The 17,539-nt window shown below is 39.2% G+C and overlaps 1 protein-coding gene across 3 annotated transcripts in view; it reads right to left on the reverse strand.

Moving 5' to 3' along the window:
• Positions 1–14,661: 14,661 nt before the first annotated feature.
• The window catches only part of LOC127585631 (myosin-9-like), a 132,994-nt gene continuing 130,116 nt past the window's right edge, over positions 14,662–17,539 (reverse strand). For all 3 annotated transcript variants that reach the window (XM_052043243.1, XM_052043244.1, XM_052043242.1), the window contains one exon: positions 14,662–16,790. In XM_052043243.1, the coding sequence (XP_051899203.1) occupies positions 16,679–16,790 (112 nt within the window). In that variant the 3' untranslated portion in view covers positions 14,662–16,678. The remainder of the gene's footprint in view (positions 16,791–17,539) is intronic.

The raw sequence follows: 17,539 nt of genomic DNA on the forward strand, positions 1-17,539 counted from the left end.
CACGGGTCCAGGCAGCCGGTCAGTGAGGGTTCCCCCCAAGCCGACTGCCTGCCCTTCTTCCAAGGATACGTCCATGGGCAGGTGTCCCTGGAGAGGGAGCACATGGTGTCCATGGGCTCTCTGCAGGCATCTGGGACTGGTGGGCACCACAGGGCTGCAATGTATCCTGGATAAGGATGGCAGTATTTTAATCTGATGTTTCATACACTACAGTACAGTACAGGTCCTTCAGCCCACAATGTTGTGCCGACATTTTATCCTGCTCTAAGATCTATCTAACCCTTCCCTCCCACATAGCTCCCCATTTTCAATTTAACGCACACTTGTAAATAATGAATTGAGAATGATGTAATTATTGTAAATATATAAATAAACCTTGTTTTAAAATAAACCCTCATAGACAAACACTTCACCCTGGGGCTGCTACGCTCAACTGCTGAAACTTCGTTACTTCAACATGTAATTATTCCAACACTCTCCTAACCAGGTTCCCAGCTTTCATACAACATAAACTTGAGCTCATTTAAAAGGATATTTCAATCCCATCCATGCATCATCATTGTGTTCACTGATCTATATTGCAATTTTTTAATAAAACTTTTTACTTCACAAATCCCTCCAAGAACTTGTCCCTCCCCACTTCTGTAACTTCCTCATCCCTGCAATTCTCTTTGCTTCTCTTATTCTGGCCTCTTATCTGTTCGCCTTGGGCTGGTCACTGGCTGCCTTGGAACACATCATGAAACAAAATGTAATGGAACCATTTTATATGAAATACATTATTGGTAACCAGGCAATAGTGCAAGAAAACTGCACTGAAGCACTTGAGTCATAATTTCGATGAGTGGCAGAGCAGGCTCGAAGGGCCGGTTTACTGCTGCTCCTGGTTCTTACGTTCTTTTGAATCTCATCTTAAATCTCTCCATATTTGTTTTTTGAAGTAGTCATTGAAAATCTACTTATTTTACTATGTAATAGTGGTACTAATATCTGGATTTAATCCAAATAATTCCTTCTGTTGCCTGGTTTCATTGGAGCGTTGGCAGATTTTAAGTACTTCTGTTGACTCCTCTGCGCCAGTGGAAACAGTCCCAGCATCTGCTCACAACCCTCTCAGAGCAATTTCTCCTCATCGCCATCTGAGGAGACTGACCTCTTACTCTGAAACTATGCTGCATAGTTATAAACTTTCTCATGCTCAGCATCTCCCCCAGAATCTGGTGAAGAGTTTCAGTCGTTATCTATTTCTCTCCACCTTTGTTGCCGACCTGTTGACTGTTTCCAGCATTTTCTGGTTTTGTTTCAGATTTCCAGCATCTGCAGTTTTTCGATTCTCTCCTCAGAATCTAACCTGTCTCAGCCTGCTAACCTCCAATGAGTGTCGGCCCAACCTGCTCAACTGCCTCTCATAAGACAACCCCTTCATCCGAGGAATCAACCTGGTGAACCTCCCCAAACTGTCTCCAATGCAAGTTTAGTTCTCCTTAAATAAGGATTAGGATGAAGCAGTTTGATTTTATTCATTGAGTCTAGGTTAATCTGAAGTGTGCAACCTGTGTTATCATATTCTATTTGGTATTGGTTTATTATTGTCACCCATACCGAGGTATAGTGAAAAACATTGAGTTAGTACAGAGTGCATTGAGGTAGTACAGGTAAAAACTCTTGACTTGTGGCTTGAAGTTGGCAAGCTCTGGAGAGCCAGGAGACAAGCATTTGCCACAGGTTACCTATTCTCCGACTTCCTCATACACCCATGGTATTTATGGGGTCCACCTAGTTGTGAGCCTGGTCAATGATGATCCTCAGGATGTCGATGACGGGCTATTTAGTGATGGTGATACCGTTGAATGTCAAGGAAGATTGTTGGACTCTTTCTTTTGAAGATTCCCATTGCTTTGCATTGACATGGCATGAACATTCCTCGTCATTTATCAGCACCAGGCTGAGAAAGTCTGAATCCACACATGGTGGTCCAGTCCATTTCATTAACTCAGGACTTGTTAACAAGAACTGAATCCTGCAATCTCCAGCAATCATTCCCACATGTGTCCTTATGATGGAGGGAAGGCCGTCGAGTAACCGTATGAAGATCGTTTGGTTTTGGCCATTTATTGGAGAAGCTCCTGCAGCAATGTCCTGGGGCTGAGATATTGACCTCCAGCCACCACAATCCTTTCCTTTGCATGAATTGTGGCTTCATCCATGGAGTTTCCCTCACCACAGACTCCCAGTGATTTCAGCTTAATGACGGCTCCATGATGTTACACTCTGACCACTGCTGCTGTGACTTCAAGGACTCCTGCCTCATTTCTGGGATTCAGGTTGTATAGTCATTTGACTATAATGGCTGTGGAGCTGAGAGTTCTGATGGAACACAGATCAACAAGTTTATTAGTGAGAAAGTGCTGCTGTGGCTGATGACATTTTGCTGATGGGGCAGTGATGGGGTAGAATAACGGGGCAGTAATCGGCAAGATTCGTCCTGATTTTGTAGATGACAGAATGCATATTGATGCTGATTCCATCTTCATAGCCTGAGAATGAACTTAACACACTGAGCGTTACTGTTTATTCAAACATCAGTTTTAATATGGGTGGTTTGTTCAGACTCTAAGTAAATTAGGTGTTTGAATTGACTGTGTCCTTGAAAGCTGCAGGGTAAACAGCAGGTTGATTCTGTTACAGACACAACATGTAAGGGATGCTTCACGGTACATTAAAAATCAAAAGTACATTCTGGGTGGTTCAAAATATTCAAAATGACAGCAATTGCTCTTCCAGTTTGTTGATCCTCATTACCAGTTTATTCTGCAATGAGTAAACCTTTGGTCGGTGTGATTAAGGAATTTCATTGCTGTACAATATAGACCAATAGCTGCTTTCTTTATTACCACGCCCAAGATACTGGGCATACAGTGGGTCTATTCAAAGAGTTTTCTTCAATAGGAAATATAGTAACACAATAAAACACAACAACATCCATTGACAATCCCTTATCCACCATCTTATTACCTCAGGAAGATCCAACTAGATGCACTACAGAGAAGTTTCATGCTGACTTTTGTCAGATCTGTTCATAATTGTCAAAACATTCAGTTACTCCACCTCCAGTGGCAGTGCATCTCAATCTAGGTCATCGAACCTCTGAGACAGTAACTCAAAGGTCAAGACAACTGAAACTGAAGACTGATTAACTCTGTGTCTCTCTCCACAGATGCTGCCTGACCTGTTGAGTGTTTCCAGCATATTCTGTTCCAGTCCAAAGTACAAATTGCAGCACGACAAAGCTCAGTGCCAAAATGAGTAAATTTAATTGCACACTTTCACCAGAAGAAACATGACTGAAAAAAACAAACAGGTTCGTCAATTCTTTAAGCACAGAGCTGGTCAGCCATGCCCAGCTACCTGCATCCCAGTCTGCTCCACAGTGACCATTAACATGCTCTGAACCAGCTGAAAAAGCCACAACAGCTGTTCGCCCACCAACCAATGGTGGTAACTAAACGTGCTGTTGGCCATATTCCAAGAACCATTTAGCAACGAGAATGCCTGTGGCCTAATCTTTACAAATCCATTACGCAACGATCAGCATAACCTCCCTGCACCTTTTAAATACTCCTTCGATCAGGTACAACATCCAACCTATTGGATGACATGGACCAATATCCATGGGCTGTTAGCCCATCACAGATACTGTTCCCACTACCTATATTGTGGCTTCACATCCTACTGCCCAGACTTGAACAAATAATGCATGTTGACACATCAGTCCAGCTCCTGGAAACACCAGCAGCTGCAGAGGCTTTTGGATGAGCTGCTAAAACAAGGCTGCTCTCCTTACCAATGTAGAAGATCTCATGAGTCTCTAAGAATGTAAAGATTTCCCTAATATCTTCGAGTATATTTATCTTGCAGTAAACATTACTAAAAGATTACCTGATTATTATCTCACTGTTTGTGGGTGCTTTGGTTGCACTAACCTAACTGACATATTCCCTACACTGCATTATTGAACATAAGAAATAGCAGTGAGAGCCATTTGGCCACAGAAGTTGGACTATTTGGCTCGTACTCTGTCATTGAGACTCTACAGTCCTCGGAGTAGTGAATTCATTGCTCTCTGGGTGAAGAGATGACGGATCTCTTTTATTTTAACAGTGACACCTTGTTTTAGACACCCAAATCAGGGGAAACATACCTTTTTATGCTTCAATGGGATCACTACATGTACTTCAAAAATTGGACTATACTTGACCGCGTAGCTTTTGGAATATCCTGTGGTCATATGAGAGACGTAAAGGTAAATTATTTCTTTGATCAGAAAGTTTGGAGCTGACGCACCGAGCTCTTGAAAACATTTGACCTCCAGCTGTTTGGATCTTCCAGCTGTTTGGATCTTCCAGCTGTGAGACTGAAGTTCAAGGTGACTGCAGGTGTTTGGCATTCACGCTTCTAATGTAACCAAACATTGAGCCCAGAGTAACCTCCAGCTCCATATTACTCTGACATAATGATAAGCTTACATCTTGACAAAAGAGCAGAAATGAGCTTGTGCCTCACTGTGTGTTATAGCAGACACTCAGGTTTCAGACCACACCCGGTTGTTTGCTTGCCTTTTGCTGGGGTCTGGCAGCTGTCCAGTACCAGCAGGGGACTGTTCTCAATTCCAGTTGATTGATGCACAATCTGAGCTCAGGTCCTTTAATTCCTGAAGATGTTTCAATTATTGTGAGAAGGGGGATCTTTCTAGGAGAAAGAAGTTTCTCCTCTGTATATCCTGCACACGTCCTTCAATAGTACCCCAAATTACTGAAGAGAAGCCTTTCGAAGATGTAAATTACCTGCTGCAGTTGTGCAGGTGAGGTGATTGCCTAAAGTGTAGACTTACAGACAGATGTTACATTCAGCACTTTATGCAAACCACCGATGCAATAGAAAAGCCAGAAGCGAGTATGTTGATTTGATCTCTTCCCACTGAACCAGTTCTCCTCCACAGTGATGAAGGAAGAATGTGTCTAATACAGCAACAGCGTCTGATGATTGTTCATCAATGGTTGAACATGTATACTCTTAAATCTCTGATCTTCCTTGTACATCTCAATCATCACCAATGCAAAATGTACCATTTTCCCTTCACCTGTTCCCCAACACAGGGCAGGTCATGCAGCCTATGTGGAGGAAGAAACAGAATAAACTTTTCAGATTGACCACCTTTCATCAGAAAAGTCTGAGCTTTCTGATGAAAAGTGATCAAATTCGTACATTATTTCTGTCTCCGGCTGTCCGAGCTGGATGAGAATTTTCAATATTTTCCATTTTATTTCAGAGTTCCAGCATCTGCAGCTTTTTGCTTTTTGATTACAGAGCAGTTCATCGTCATTGCCAACTTTAATCTCACGGCACTACAAAGAGCTATGCCAATACGCAAAACAATACATTGAAATCCTGGAAGCTTGCCGCCAGCTCCAGGGTGTGAGCATGTTTTGCTGCAGAACATAATGTACATTTGGGACAAAACTGGTCTGATTTGATTTAGTATCTACTTTCAGTGTGAAGAGGTCCCAACCACCGAATTTGATGGAGTAGCACTCCAGCCCAATCAGAGTTGACTATGGTTATCGTGTTCATTCTCAGTCTAAACATGAGTGGTTTATATATTTGTTAATTTGGATTACCGCCACCAATAGAATTGGGGTTAATTCAATTAGAGGGTAGCTTTCTGGCTGTCTATTGGCCAGTTTTTGAGCTGTTGGGGGAGGGGGGTGGGGCTGTTTTTAGGTTTTTTTTCTTCTGGGCTGAACTACAAATTTTTCTAAATTGTCGTCATATCCGCTTCCTCTTTGACCTTTTTTACTTCTTCCTGTTGGTAAGATCCGTATATACCAAGATTAACCCTTTACATACCATATGTTTTTTAATCTGTTAAAATGGATAAGACTATTAATTTTATATCATGGAATGTTAACGCCTTAAACAATTTGCTTAAGCGCAAGAAGATCTTTAAAGTTTTTCATGGATTAAATGCTCAGATCATTTTTACTCAGGAGACTCATATCAGGAAGAAAGATAATCAACGTTTTTTTATTTTGGAGGGGTCAACAGTTTCATTCAAATTCACAAGCAAAGATGATAGGAGTTTCTATTTTTATAGACTCCTCAATTTCATTTGTCCATCATGAGACAATATCAGACCCAAATGGTACATTTTTATTAATTACTGGTCTGCTTCATAATAAAAAAGTTGTTATGGTTAATGTTTATGCACCCAATGTAGATCACCCTGAATTTTTTAAACATTTGTTTGCATTATTTCCTAATTTAAATGAATACACTGTGATTATGGGTGGAGATTTTAACTGCTGTCTAAACCCTTCGATGAATAGATCTGTGTCAAATCCTGCACTTCCAAACAAATCCGCTGTCTTTATTAATTCCTTTTTAGTTGAATCCGGAATTTTAGATGTTTGGAGATTTCTACACCCATTTGATAAAGAATTTTCATTCTTTTCTCATGTCTACCATAATTAGTCGAGGATTGATTATTTTTTTATTGATGCTAGACTAGCTCCACTTACTATGGACTGTAAATACGATGCAATTGCCATTTCGGATCATGCACCATTGAGATTATCAATTAAATTACCAGATCTATCCTTTGATGTCAGACAATGGCGATTTAACCCTTTGCTAATACAAGACTTAGATTTCGTCCAATTTATTAAAGAACGGATTTCATTTTTCTTTTTAACTAATTTTACTGAAGAAATCTCCAGTGGGATAATATAGGATACATTTAAAGCATACATCCGTAGTCAAATTATTTCATATTCCGCTGGATTGAAAAAACAAACTAATAACGAAATACGTATATTGGCTGACAAGATTAAAGAAATCGATAAAATATATTCTGTTACTCCTAAGCTGGAGCTTTTTAAAAAGAGAACAGAACTCCAACTACAACATAGTTTATTCTTAACATCTTCAATTGAAAATCTACTTAAAAACAAAAGTCAATTTTATATACATGGTGACAAATCTGGTAAATTATTGGCCAACCAGTTGAAAGCTACTATATCTAAATGTCAGATTAATATAATTTGTAAACCAGATGGTACCGACATGACAGATCAAGTTCAAATTAACAAATCCTTTCAAGAATTTTATTCTTCTTTATACCAATCAGAATCCACTGAGGATCCTACTTTAATAAATGAATTTTTAAGAGATTTGAAGACTCCCCAATTATCTTTAAATGAACGCTCTACATTAGATGCTCCCATTTCGGAGGAAGAAATAAAGAAAGTAATATTTTCAATGAATTCGGGTAAAGCACCCGGCCCTGACAGATATACAGCTGAATTTTTAAAATCCTTTTCTGATATTCTTGTTCCCTGGTTAGTCAAAATTTTTAAAGATGCCCTATCAGTGGATAAACTACCACAATCTTTTTATGAAGCAACTATTTCTTTAATTCTTAAAAAGGATAAAGATCCCACTGATTGTGCATCTTATAGACCTATTTCTTTATTAAATGTAGATTCCAAAATATTGGCCTTTAGATTGGAAAAGGTTCTTCCACAAATTATCTCTGAAGACCAGACAGGATTTATTCAGAATCATTATCTACATTTTAATATTAGGAGATTAATGAATATTATATATACCCCTTCATCCCAAATTCCAGAATGTGTTGTTTCACTAGATGCTGAAAAGGCATTTGACAGAGTCGAATGGGAATATCTATTCAGTACACTTCAAAAATTTAATTTTAGTCCTAAATTTATATCTGCGATTAAAATGATTTATTATGCACCTATGGCTTCAATACTTACTAATAATCAAAGATCTCCTTTGTTTAGGCTTTTTCGAGGTACTAGACAAGGCTGCCCGTTAAGTCCTTTATTACTTGATATTGCTTTAGAACCTTTGGCTATTGCACTTTGGGATTCTTCAAATATATGTGGTATTACTCGTGGACAGAATATTCATAAGATATCTCTTTACGCAGATGACCTGTTACGTTATATTTCTAATCCGGAGGAATCTATCCCCGCAGTACTATCACTATTAGATCACTTTAGTGTTTTTTCTGGCTATAGATCAAATCTTAATAAGAGTGAACTTTTTCCATTAAATATGCAAACCCTAATTTATAGCCAATTACCTTTTAGATTGGTAACTGACTATTTTATGTATTTAGGTGTTAAAATTACCAAGAGACATAAGGACTTATTTAAAGCTAATCTACTGCCTTTAATTGACCATGTTAAACAATTATTTACTAAATGGTCCCCACTGTCTCTATCATTGGTAGGCCGAATTAATGCGGTTAAGATGAATATTTTACCAAAATTTTTATATTTATTTCAAGCGATTCCAACTTTTGTTCCGAAATCTTTTTTTGACACTATTGATTCTAAAATTCTTTCATATATTTGGCAGAATAAAAACCCAAGGTTAAGTAAGAAATATTTACAAAAACTAAAAAAGGATGGTGGTATGGCCTTGCCTAACTTTAGATTATATTATTGGGCAATCAATATTAGATATTTAATTTTTTGGATACAAGATTCAGATGCAATTCAACGCCCCGATTGGGTACACCTTGAGTCCCAATCAGTACTTGAATTTGCATTAGTTTCTATTTTAGGAGCTCCACTCCCTTTTGCACTTAGCAAATTAAGTAAACATATGATTAACCCAATTGTTAAACATACAATACGAATATGGTTTCAATTTCGTAAATTTTTTGGATTGAATAAATTTAATCTATCAAGTCCCATTCAATCTAATTATTTCTTTCATCCATCCAGAGTTGATTCAGCATTTTCCATATGGAAAAGTAAGGGAATAGTATGTTTTCATGATTTATTCATTGATAACTGTTTTTCATCCTTTGAACAATTGTATAACAAATACAATTTGCCTAGATCACACTTTTTTCCATATTTGCAGATTAGAAATTTTAAAAAAAACTACTATACCCTCTTTTCCGACACCTTACAAAACTGAAATTATGGAAAAAATTTTTGGTTTTATTCCTTGTCAGAAGGGCTTGATAGCAATAATCTATGATCTAATTGTGAAAATTCGTTCAGAACCACTGGACAAAGTTAAGAATGAATGGGAAAGCGAACTCCAGACATCGATACCTACAGAGACATGGAAGAAAATTCTTCATTTAGTTAATGCATCTTCAATGTGTGCCAGACACTCTCTGATACAGTTTAAGGTAGTTCACAGGACCCATATGTCAAAAGATAAGCTAGCTCGTTTTTATCAACATATAAATCCTATATGTGACAGATGTAAATCGAATGTGGCTTCTCTGACACATATGTTTTGGTTCTGTCCTTTTTTGGAAAAATATTGGAAAGATATTTTTAACATTATTTCAAATGTATTGAAGATTGATTTACAACCTCATCCTATCACTGCAATTTTTGGATTACCAAGGATAGAGTCTGGCCATCTATCTGTCTCCGCTAACCGTATGATTGCCTTTGTTACCTTAATGGCCAAACGATCCATTTTGCTTAAATGGAAGGATTCAATACCCCCTACTACTTTTCAATGGTTCTCTCAAACTAGATCATGTTTAAACTTGGAAAAAATTAGGAGTGGCACTGTTGATCCTTTGCTTAAATTTGAGGAAGTTTGGAGTCCATTTATTTACATGATATAGATCCCCTTGTAATAACCTTTCAACTTAGAGGAATGGAGTTGATGACATCATATTGCTCTGTTTCTACTGAGAAATTTTAGTCCAGTTTTTTTTCCTGTTTTTTTTTTGAATTTTTTTTTTCTTTAGCTTAGTTTGGTTTGATATACTGTTTATAAATTTTCTTATTGTTTTGGGGAATTTTCTTTCTTTTATATTTTATAATAAATCTTTTTCTTTCCTTTCTTATATTATATTCATTCACTGAGATCGTTGGATCTACAGATTTTTTTAATATACTTTATTGTTTTTTATGATTATCTATGCCATGATTGTTCTTCCAATCTCTTTGTATTACATGTACAAACATTGATGTTATATATTAATCTGTATTAATTTGAAAATTAATAAAAAGATTGAAAAAGAAAGATTTGACTATGATTGGTCACATCACCATTCACTTGTAGTAAAGGAAATTTATGTCCTGTGCAGTGCAATTTCATATCAGGCTGATCCAATGATTTGTCACAGGGCTGAGTCCCTTTCATCTCAATGCATCCAAGTTTTCATGGATAATATCAACTTCAATGACTACAGTTGAAAAAACAAATCAATTCTACTATTGTCCCTCCACTGTGACTAAAGGACTTCCTGTACAACCATGTATTTGCTGAGAGATGTGTAAAGTTCTAACTCCCTAGCTACTACTTTGTTCATTTCATATGTTCCCTTGTTTTACTCCGCAGGGTAAAGTGTAAATTAATAAAACTAGTCCTGAAAATAAGAGAGGTGATACCTGCATTTCATGAGTCACTGTCGGCTTGTTTTAACAGTCCAATTTATATCTTGGGGGGGGGAATGCCAAACACTTGATATCCAAAGCAAAAAGAATCTGATGGAGGAACTCAGCGGGTCGAGCAGCATCCGTCAAGAGAAGGGAATTGTCAACATTGTGGGTCAAGATCCTGCATCAGGACAGAGTGGAAAGGGAAGGTAAGAGAAGAGAGAGGGTGCAACAGGGGATCGGTGGACCTAACGCCCTCATCTCTCTTGCCCCCACCCCCACCCCCAACACAGACGCTGCTCGACCCGCTGGGATCCACTAGCAGATTGTTTTGCTCCAGATTCCAGCATCTTGCACTTGATATCCAAACACCTTTCAAGAAATCTGCTCATTTCTCTACAGTTACTGGGGAGTGTCTCAAATTATTTCTCAAGAGGATTGAAGAGCTCCTATCTCCATAAACAAATAATTGGCAAAAAGGGCCAGGCCATTGGCATTTTCTGATATGCGAAAGGTTTCACGCAATTTACCAGACTGCCCTGGCATAATCCTACATAGAAAGGCAGACAGGAATGAAAAACACCATGACTTATTTCAAGGTTGTCATCACTTAATCAGTCTTGGCTCAGTTGCAATCACCCTCACTGCAGTCAAATTTGTACATAATAAGCTAGGCTAATACTCCAGTGCAGTAGTGAGTGCTCCCTTATTACAGGAGCATCAGCCTAGCTTGGGTAGCACAATGGCACAGCTAGTAGAATTGCTGCCTCACAGCACCGGCAGCTGTGGGTTCCACCCAGACCCCTGGTCCTATTGGGTGAAGTTTGCACATTCTCCATGTGACCGCATGGGTTTCCTCCCACAGCCCAAAGACGTGGGCTTAAGGTTAACTGGCGACTATAAATTGTTCTAAACTGTAAGTGGTAGAATCTGAGGAGAATGATAGGAATAAAATTAGTGTGGGATTAGAGTAAATGGGTGCTTGATGATCAGCAGTGGCTCAGCGGTCCAGTTTCTATCCTGTACGTTCCCACTGTCAGATGCAACATCAAGCTAATAGGCCACTTCCTCTCCCAGATAGGCATAAGCAATCCCATCGAGATAACTCCTCTACCACCAACTAATTTAATGCAATGTCTTGATCAATATTTATCCCTCAGCAAATATCACTAATGAGCTGGTTAATGTTAAGTGCTGTTTGTAGAAGCCTCTTGGACATCAATTTACTGCATTCCAAGTGAGTACAGGACATGCAGTTCTTTGGGACATCTTGGGGTTGAGAGGCACTGTTGTGCATTAGGTGCACTCTTAACTTCAACTGCCAGCAGAATTCAGCCCCATTTTACATTTGCTGTGTGACAGCGTGCAAGCCACGATCCTGACCAACAGGTCCACAACAGACAGTTTCCATGGAGATCAGTGCCAGATAGGGCAGTACCACCTCCCTAACGCTTTTCAATCAATCTTGCTGCAACACTGCCTCTCACCTTCAACTGGAACTGATCTTCAGAACTAACAGGAAACCATTAATCTACAGAGTAGAACCAAGATCACCTGAACCTCAGTAGATTGGCTGCAGTAAGCAAACTTGTGTTTGCCTGCACTCAGAGACCAAACTCCAAGCTATCGTTGACTTGTTCACTGAAGTACAAGATAGGCTTCACATTCAACATCTGCGAGACAAAGGTCCTTCAACCAATGCCCAGTGCACAACCCCACCCCCCAACAGTACATCATGCTGAAACCCTGGAAAACATGGACCAGTTCCCTTATCTCAGGATTCACCTCACAACAAAGACATCAGCATAACCTTTAAGGAAAGGGATGTTTGAGATCCAGACCTGGCACAAAACACAGTCTATTGTGCACTATTGACTCCTAACAGCAAATGTTTCAAAGTACTGGAAAGATCAGCAAGATCCTCCAAATGTACTGTTAGCAATAAGCAAATCAGTGCCTTCCCCCAAACCAGCATCCTCGGCATTGATGCCCTAGTTGCATTTATTTGGCTGCTGGGCAGGCCACATTGTTTTTAAGCCTGACACCAGACTCCCAAAAACAGTCACTTCATCCTGAGCTCTGTCACGGGAAGAGATTACAAAGTGGAAGGAAGTAAAAATTCAAGAATATGTAAAAGCCTCCCTGAAAAATTGTATCATCCCCAGCAAATCTTGGCCCATGACTGTTCCAAGTGAAGGAGAAACATTTGGGATGGTATTGAGAACCTCAAGCCCTGCAGCAGAATCTCACAGAAAGCCTGGGTAAAGGCCAGCACCACCTTATAAACCATACAACTAGCCATCTGCCCTGTTGAGGACTTCCTGCTCCATCTGTGGAAGAATCTCCAGTTCCCAGGTTAGCCTCAGTCACCCCAAACCTGGAGTGGAAACAAGTTATTCTCAAAGTTGGGGGTGTAAAGTTTAAATGCAACTTTGAGCAGACCATGTGATAGGACTTTGGATACAGCAGTAGCTGGAAGAATGATGCAAGTTGAGAGTTTAACACTTTTTCAATAAAGGACATCCTAGTAATAAGCTCTACCTCTGTACCAGCTTTGAGCAGCAATAAAGAGCCCACAGACATTTTACTGGCTTTAAGTTTGGGTCGTTGCTGCCTGAGGGAGTAGAAGGAAGGGGATCCAATGCAAAATACAAATCGAACTCTCTAGGTAGTCATGATGGTAGGTGGTGGATGTGGGGAGTATATGAAATGGGAAAAAATGTTCCTAAAGATAAATGTCAAGGGCCTGGGGGAGCTCTAAAACACAGCCATGTACTGATAGACACAGCCACATACAAGAGAAAGACAACGTAGCTTCCAGTGGTAGAGCCAAAAGACATATGAGACATTATTGGGTCCACTAGTGCCACAAGCTACAGACAAGGTTGCATAACGTTGCATAACAAGGACATAGTGAAAACATTGAAAGGACATTTAATCTAGGGACCAGAAGAAGCAGATGGCAAATCTGTGGTCATACAGCTGATGCAAATCCACCTGCTTTTTATTTTCAAAGCTTTGCAGCGATTGTTTAGTGAGAGAATTCAGACAAAATGGTTTAATTCAGTGGAGAACATCTGAGTGAGTGGTTTAGTAGCTCAAAAGCTATCAGGATGAATGAGGTGAAAGTAGAAAACAAGTCCAAAGAAACGCTGATAACAGCAGGGCCAATTTCTTTGCAGTTGAGTCACTTGAACACCACAGCTGAGTTTGACGGCAGATCAGGAGGGCACCTGAGTGCCAAAGGCAAGATGGTTGCAATGGGTGTGGGCACTAAAGCCGAGAGGCATGGCCATGGATGTTTTGAGCTACTAGGCCTCAAAATGCCTATGATTGTCCAGTGCTACAAGTCTCACAGGGTAGAGCATATTGTGTAGGGATGCAGTGCTTGCAACAAGTTACTACTGATAAGGACAGTAGTTTCTCTTTACCTTTGACATGGGGGAGTAAGGGTATGGAATAGTCCCATTGCAGAATCAGATGAGGACCATACATTCAAGGATACTTAGAGGAACTAACTGTAAGCAATCATTCTGATGGTGCAGTATTGCACTATTTCCCATACTCCCCACATCCACCACCTACCATCATGACTACCTTACCTAGAGAGTTTGATTTGTATTTTGCATTGGATCCCCTTCCTGCTACTCCCTCAGGCAGCAACGACCCAAACTTGAAGCCAGTAAAATGTCTGTGGGCTCTTTATTGCTGCTCAAAGCTGGTACAAAGGTAGAGCTATTCTTCCAGCTACTGCTGTATCCAAAGTCCTACCAGGTCAGCCTTTAAAATCTAAGATTTTAAGTTTGAGCTAAGTGGTGTTGGGCACATCTGTGGAAGAGATACTCAGTTTTGGGTACAGAGCAGCAATTATGGCATAAACTGGATTATGTCTCTTGGATTGAGGAACTGCATTTTTGAAATAACAACATTGAACAGCAAAGAGATAGGGTGCCCTGGTCCCATCCAAAGCCTTCATTTCCATTTGGAACCAAGAGGCTGACAGCACAATAAATCAGCACAGTCCACGTACACAACTGGTAATCCAAGGCCAATGGATCTGAAGTATAAAACAAGAAATATGGCTGTGCAGGTTCAAACTGCACAAAACTAATCACAGTAGAACAGCACAAAGTACAGCAGATGGAGTTATTCTTGTAAACCCCCCCTCCCCCCCATAAAATAGCAATGCCAATAAATATACAAAATCAGCAAGAAATTTCCAATAAACTTTATTTGTAACACATCTGTGGTAACATCTGCAAATGACTGTTACAATTCCATTTAGCGGCACTGGTGCGACATATGCTTAAGGCACTTTTATAAAAATATATGTGTTGTAAATCCAAATAGTTTCTATAGCAAGAAAAATGGAGCAACTTCTCACATGAAACATAAATGCTGCAGCATTTAGAATGGAGAGACATTTTTCACTCTTTCAGCCCAGTGTGTGTTAGGAATGTACAACATCAAAAACAAATCAACTAAGATCCCAAGTGAATAAAGGAGCATTTGTAGGATCTCCTGACACACCCAGTGCACATTGCACCCCTCACCAGATAGTGAATTTAAAACTGTGCAGTTTAAGCGTTAGCACATTTTCCAGTTTTTTTTAAATGTTTTTTTTAAATTGGAGCCCAGAGCTCAATAAAAGATCAGGACTGGTCAGAGCAATCGGTTACATTATATATATATAAAAAAAATGAGAATCATTAGTGATTTTCTTTCTTGATTATATTTTCCTGTTTAAATATATATTTGGTCCTTAAATGAATCACAGGAAGTGAAGTCATTTTACAAATCCAGTATAACTATCAAAAACAGTTCCCAATATAGTTATGAAGCAATATTCATAAGATAAAAATGAATATATATATCCATGCATTTCCTTTCAACAGTCTTCTTAGATGTCACTGCTCAAAAAAAAACATCTGCAGAGGAGTTTTAGAACTAGCCAGGCTTGGCTGGTATCATTTGCTGCGCGAGATGCTGCTTCTCTCAGTACCAGTACTGTACCCCACTCATTGAGGGATCTGAAAAGAAATGGCTGCCCCAAGCAAAGCACTTCTCAAATAACTGGCTTAGGTGGGAGCTGTAATGTTTTTATTCTGCTACACAGGAAAGTGTGCCATGAGAACTGGCAAGACCAGTCAAAGCTTACTTGTACAACAGTAGGAATTCCCATGAATGAAGTGACCAGATTTCCAAACTAGATCACAGCCCATCTAAAAACAATTATTGACAAGAAAATGGTGCATTGTCTTATTCTCTTCCAATAAAAAAAATGGAATGTTTTCCTAAGAGATTAAAAAAAACAGGATTGTCACATTTACTGAAAATGGAAATTTGTTGGGAATGCACACTGGCTTAGCTTCAGAGCAGGATAAAGAAACTGAATAGACAGGTTTCCAGTTAGAAGTGATTATTTTCTATTGCTTCCTGAGGCAATTAACATAATTAAGAGAAATCTTTAAACTTCTGTTCTTAAATCCACTGAAATCTCTTGGGCAGTGATCAGGTAGCCTGCTGCAACTAGGAGTGACTCCAGATTCCAGGCAGCAAGACTTCAAGCATAAAATGAAGAATTTCCATTTTATTGTATAAAGAACTGCTATTGACACATCTGCAAGTGAACCTTCAATTCATCAGTTGGATCATGTACACAATCTCCATTGATGTCTGTGAGCTACTGAATTGTCTAACATTCTCTGCGTGAACCTAACCACATGGTTTAGTAGGATTGTCAAAGGAAGAGCTTTGTTTCTATGCCTAGACACTAGGTTCAATAGCAGTTGTCTAACAAAATGCTACATTCTGGAATCTAAACGCTAAAAAGGTAACCCAAAGTCAGCCAAATTAAACAAAACATTTAAAGCTAATGGAAAAGATTCCTCCACAAGGTTGACTCCAGGCCAAGTCAGATCACTAGCTGAGAAATGCAGAACAGTAATTAATTTGAAAAAGTAATCTACACAAGGATTAAATCATAACTTTTCTTCTCTGGGTTGTGCTGCTGAATATATGAGCCCTATTCTTCCAAACAGGTCTACACTAGAGCACATCACAAAATTATTCAGAAAATTTACATAAAGCTGAGGGGAAAGGAGACAGTGTGCCCTGCTGTTGTTATTGGCTGCAGCATAAAATACACAGCTATGCATTTCATAAAACCTTAACAATAATTGGCCCAATTATGGCTCTTATACTGCATGTAGGTCAGCATTTTGGCAAAGTTACTCTGCAGCTTTGGGATCACCGGCATCACTGCGACCTTCAGCGTCATCATCTGAGATTTCATCCAGCTTTCTGCCTGTGCGACGCACAGCAAATGGCAGTTCCCCGCGTCTACGATGAAACAGATCAAACAGAATTTCTCAGAGTTTATACCCAGTTGGTGAATGGAAGATGGATCGTTAATCAGTTCTCCATCTCTAGGAGAGTCAAGAGCACCCGACTCCAGGGAAAGAAACTCCTAAATTAGGATCCTTAAAACTAGCAAATTATTTTTACCTACAACATGGACTGAGGTCAAAAGTGGATTCCAAAAGGCAATATCAAATTGGCTAACTTCAATCTTCAATTATTTTCACAATTCATATTTTCTTGCAGTTTATTATGGGACAAAGGGGACTAAGAACCTGAAGATTTAGTTAATGTCAATTCAGCCTTTAATCCTGATTGCCCAATTAGACCACAACAGATCAGTACCTCAACCTTTTTTATTCACTTTGGCTCGTCTTTCTTTGATACCCAAATATGACCATCAGATTTGAAATTCTCCACTCACAGCCTTTAAGGTAATTTGAACTGCCTGCATTCTGAAAGTGTGCTTCCCGATTTTACTTGGGCATGGTCCAACTCTAAAACTGCACTTCATTATGGATCCCATCACTGGAGGAAATAGTTCTGTTCTTCCCCTAATCCCTTTATCATTTTAATCATCCTGATCAGATCAGCTCCAACCACAGCCACATAAACCAAATTTATGTAAATTGCACTCAGTAGGGGGGATGATTCAGTCTGACCAAAATCAGTAAATTTTGAGTTTTATGAGAGGTTTTCTAGTTCAATTCTCTCCAGTTGGGAGTGCTTCA

Source organism: Pristis pectinata, chromosome 33 (genome assembly GCF_009764475.1).
Source record: "Pristis pectinata isolate sPriPec2 chromosome 33, sPriPec2.1.pri, whole genome shotgun sequence".
In the NCBI taxonomy this organism is placed as follows: Eukaryota; Metazoa; Chordata; class Chondrichthyes; order Rhinopristiformes; family Pristidae; genus Pristis; species Pristis pectinata.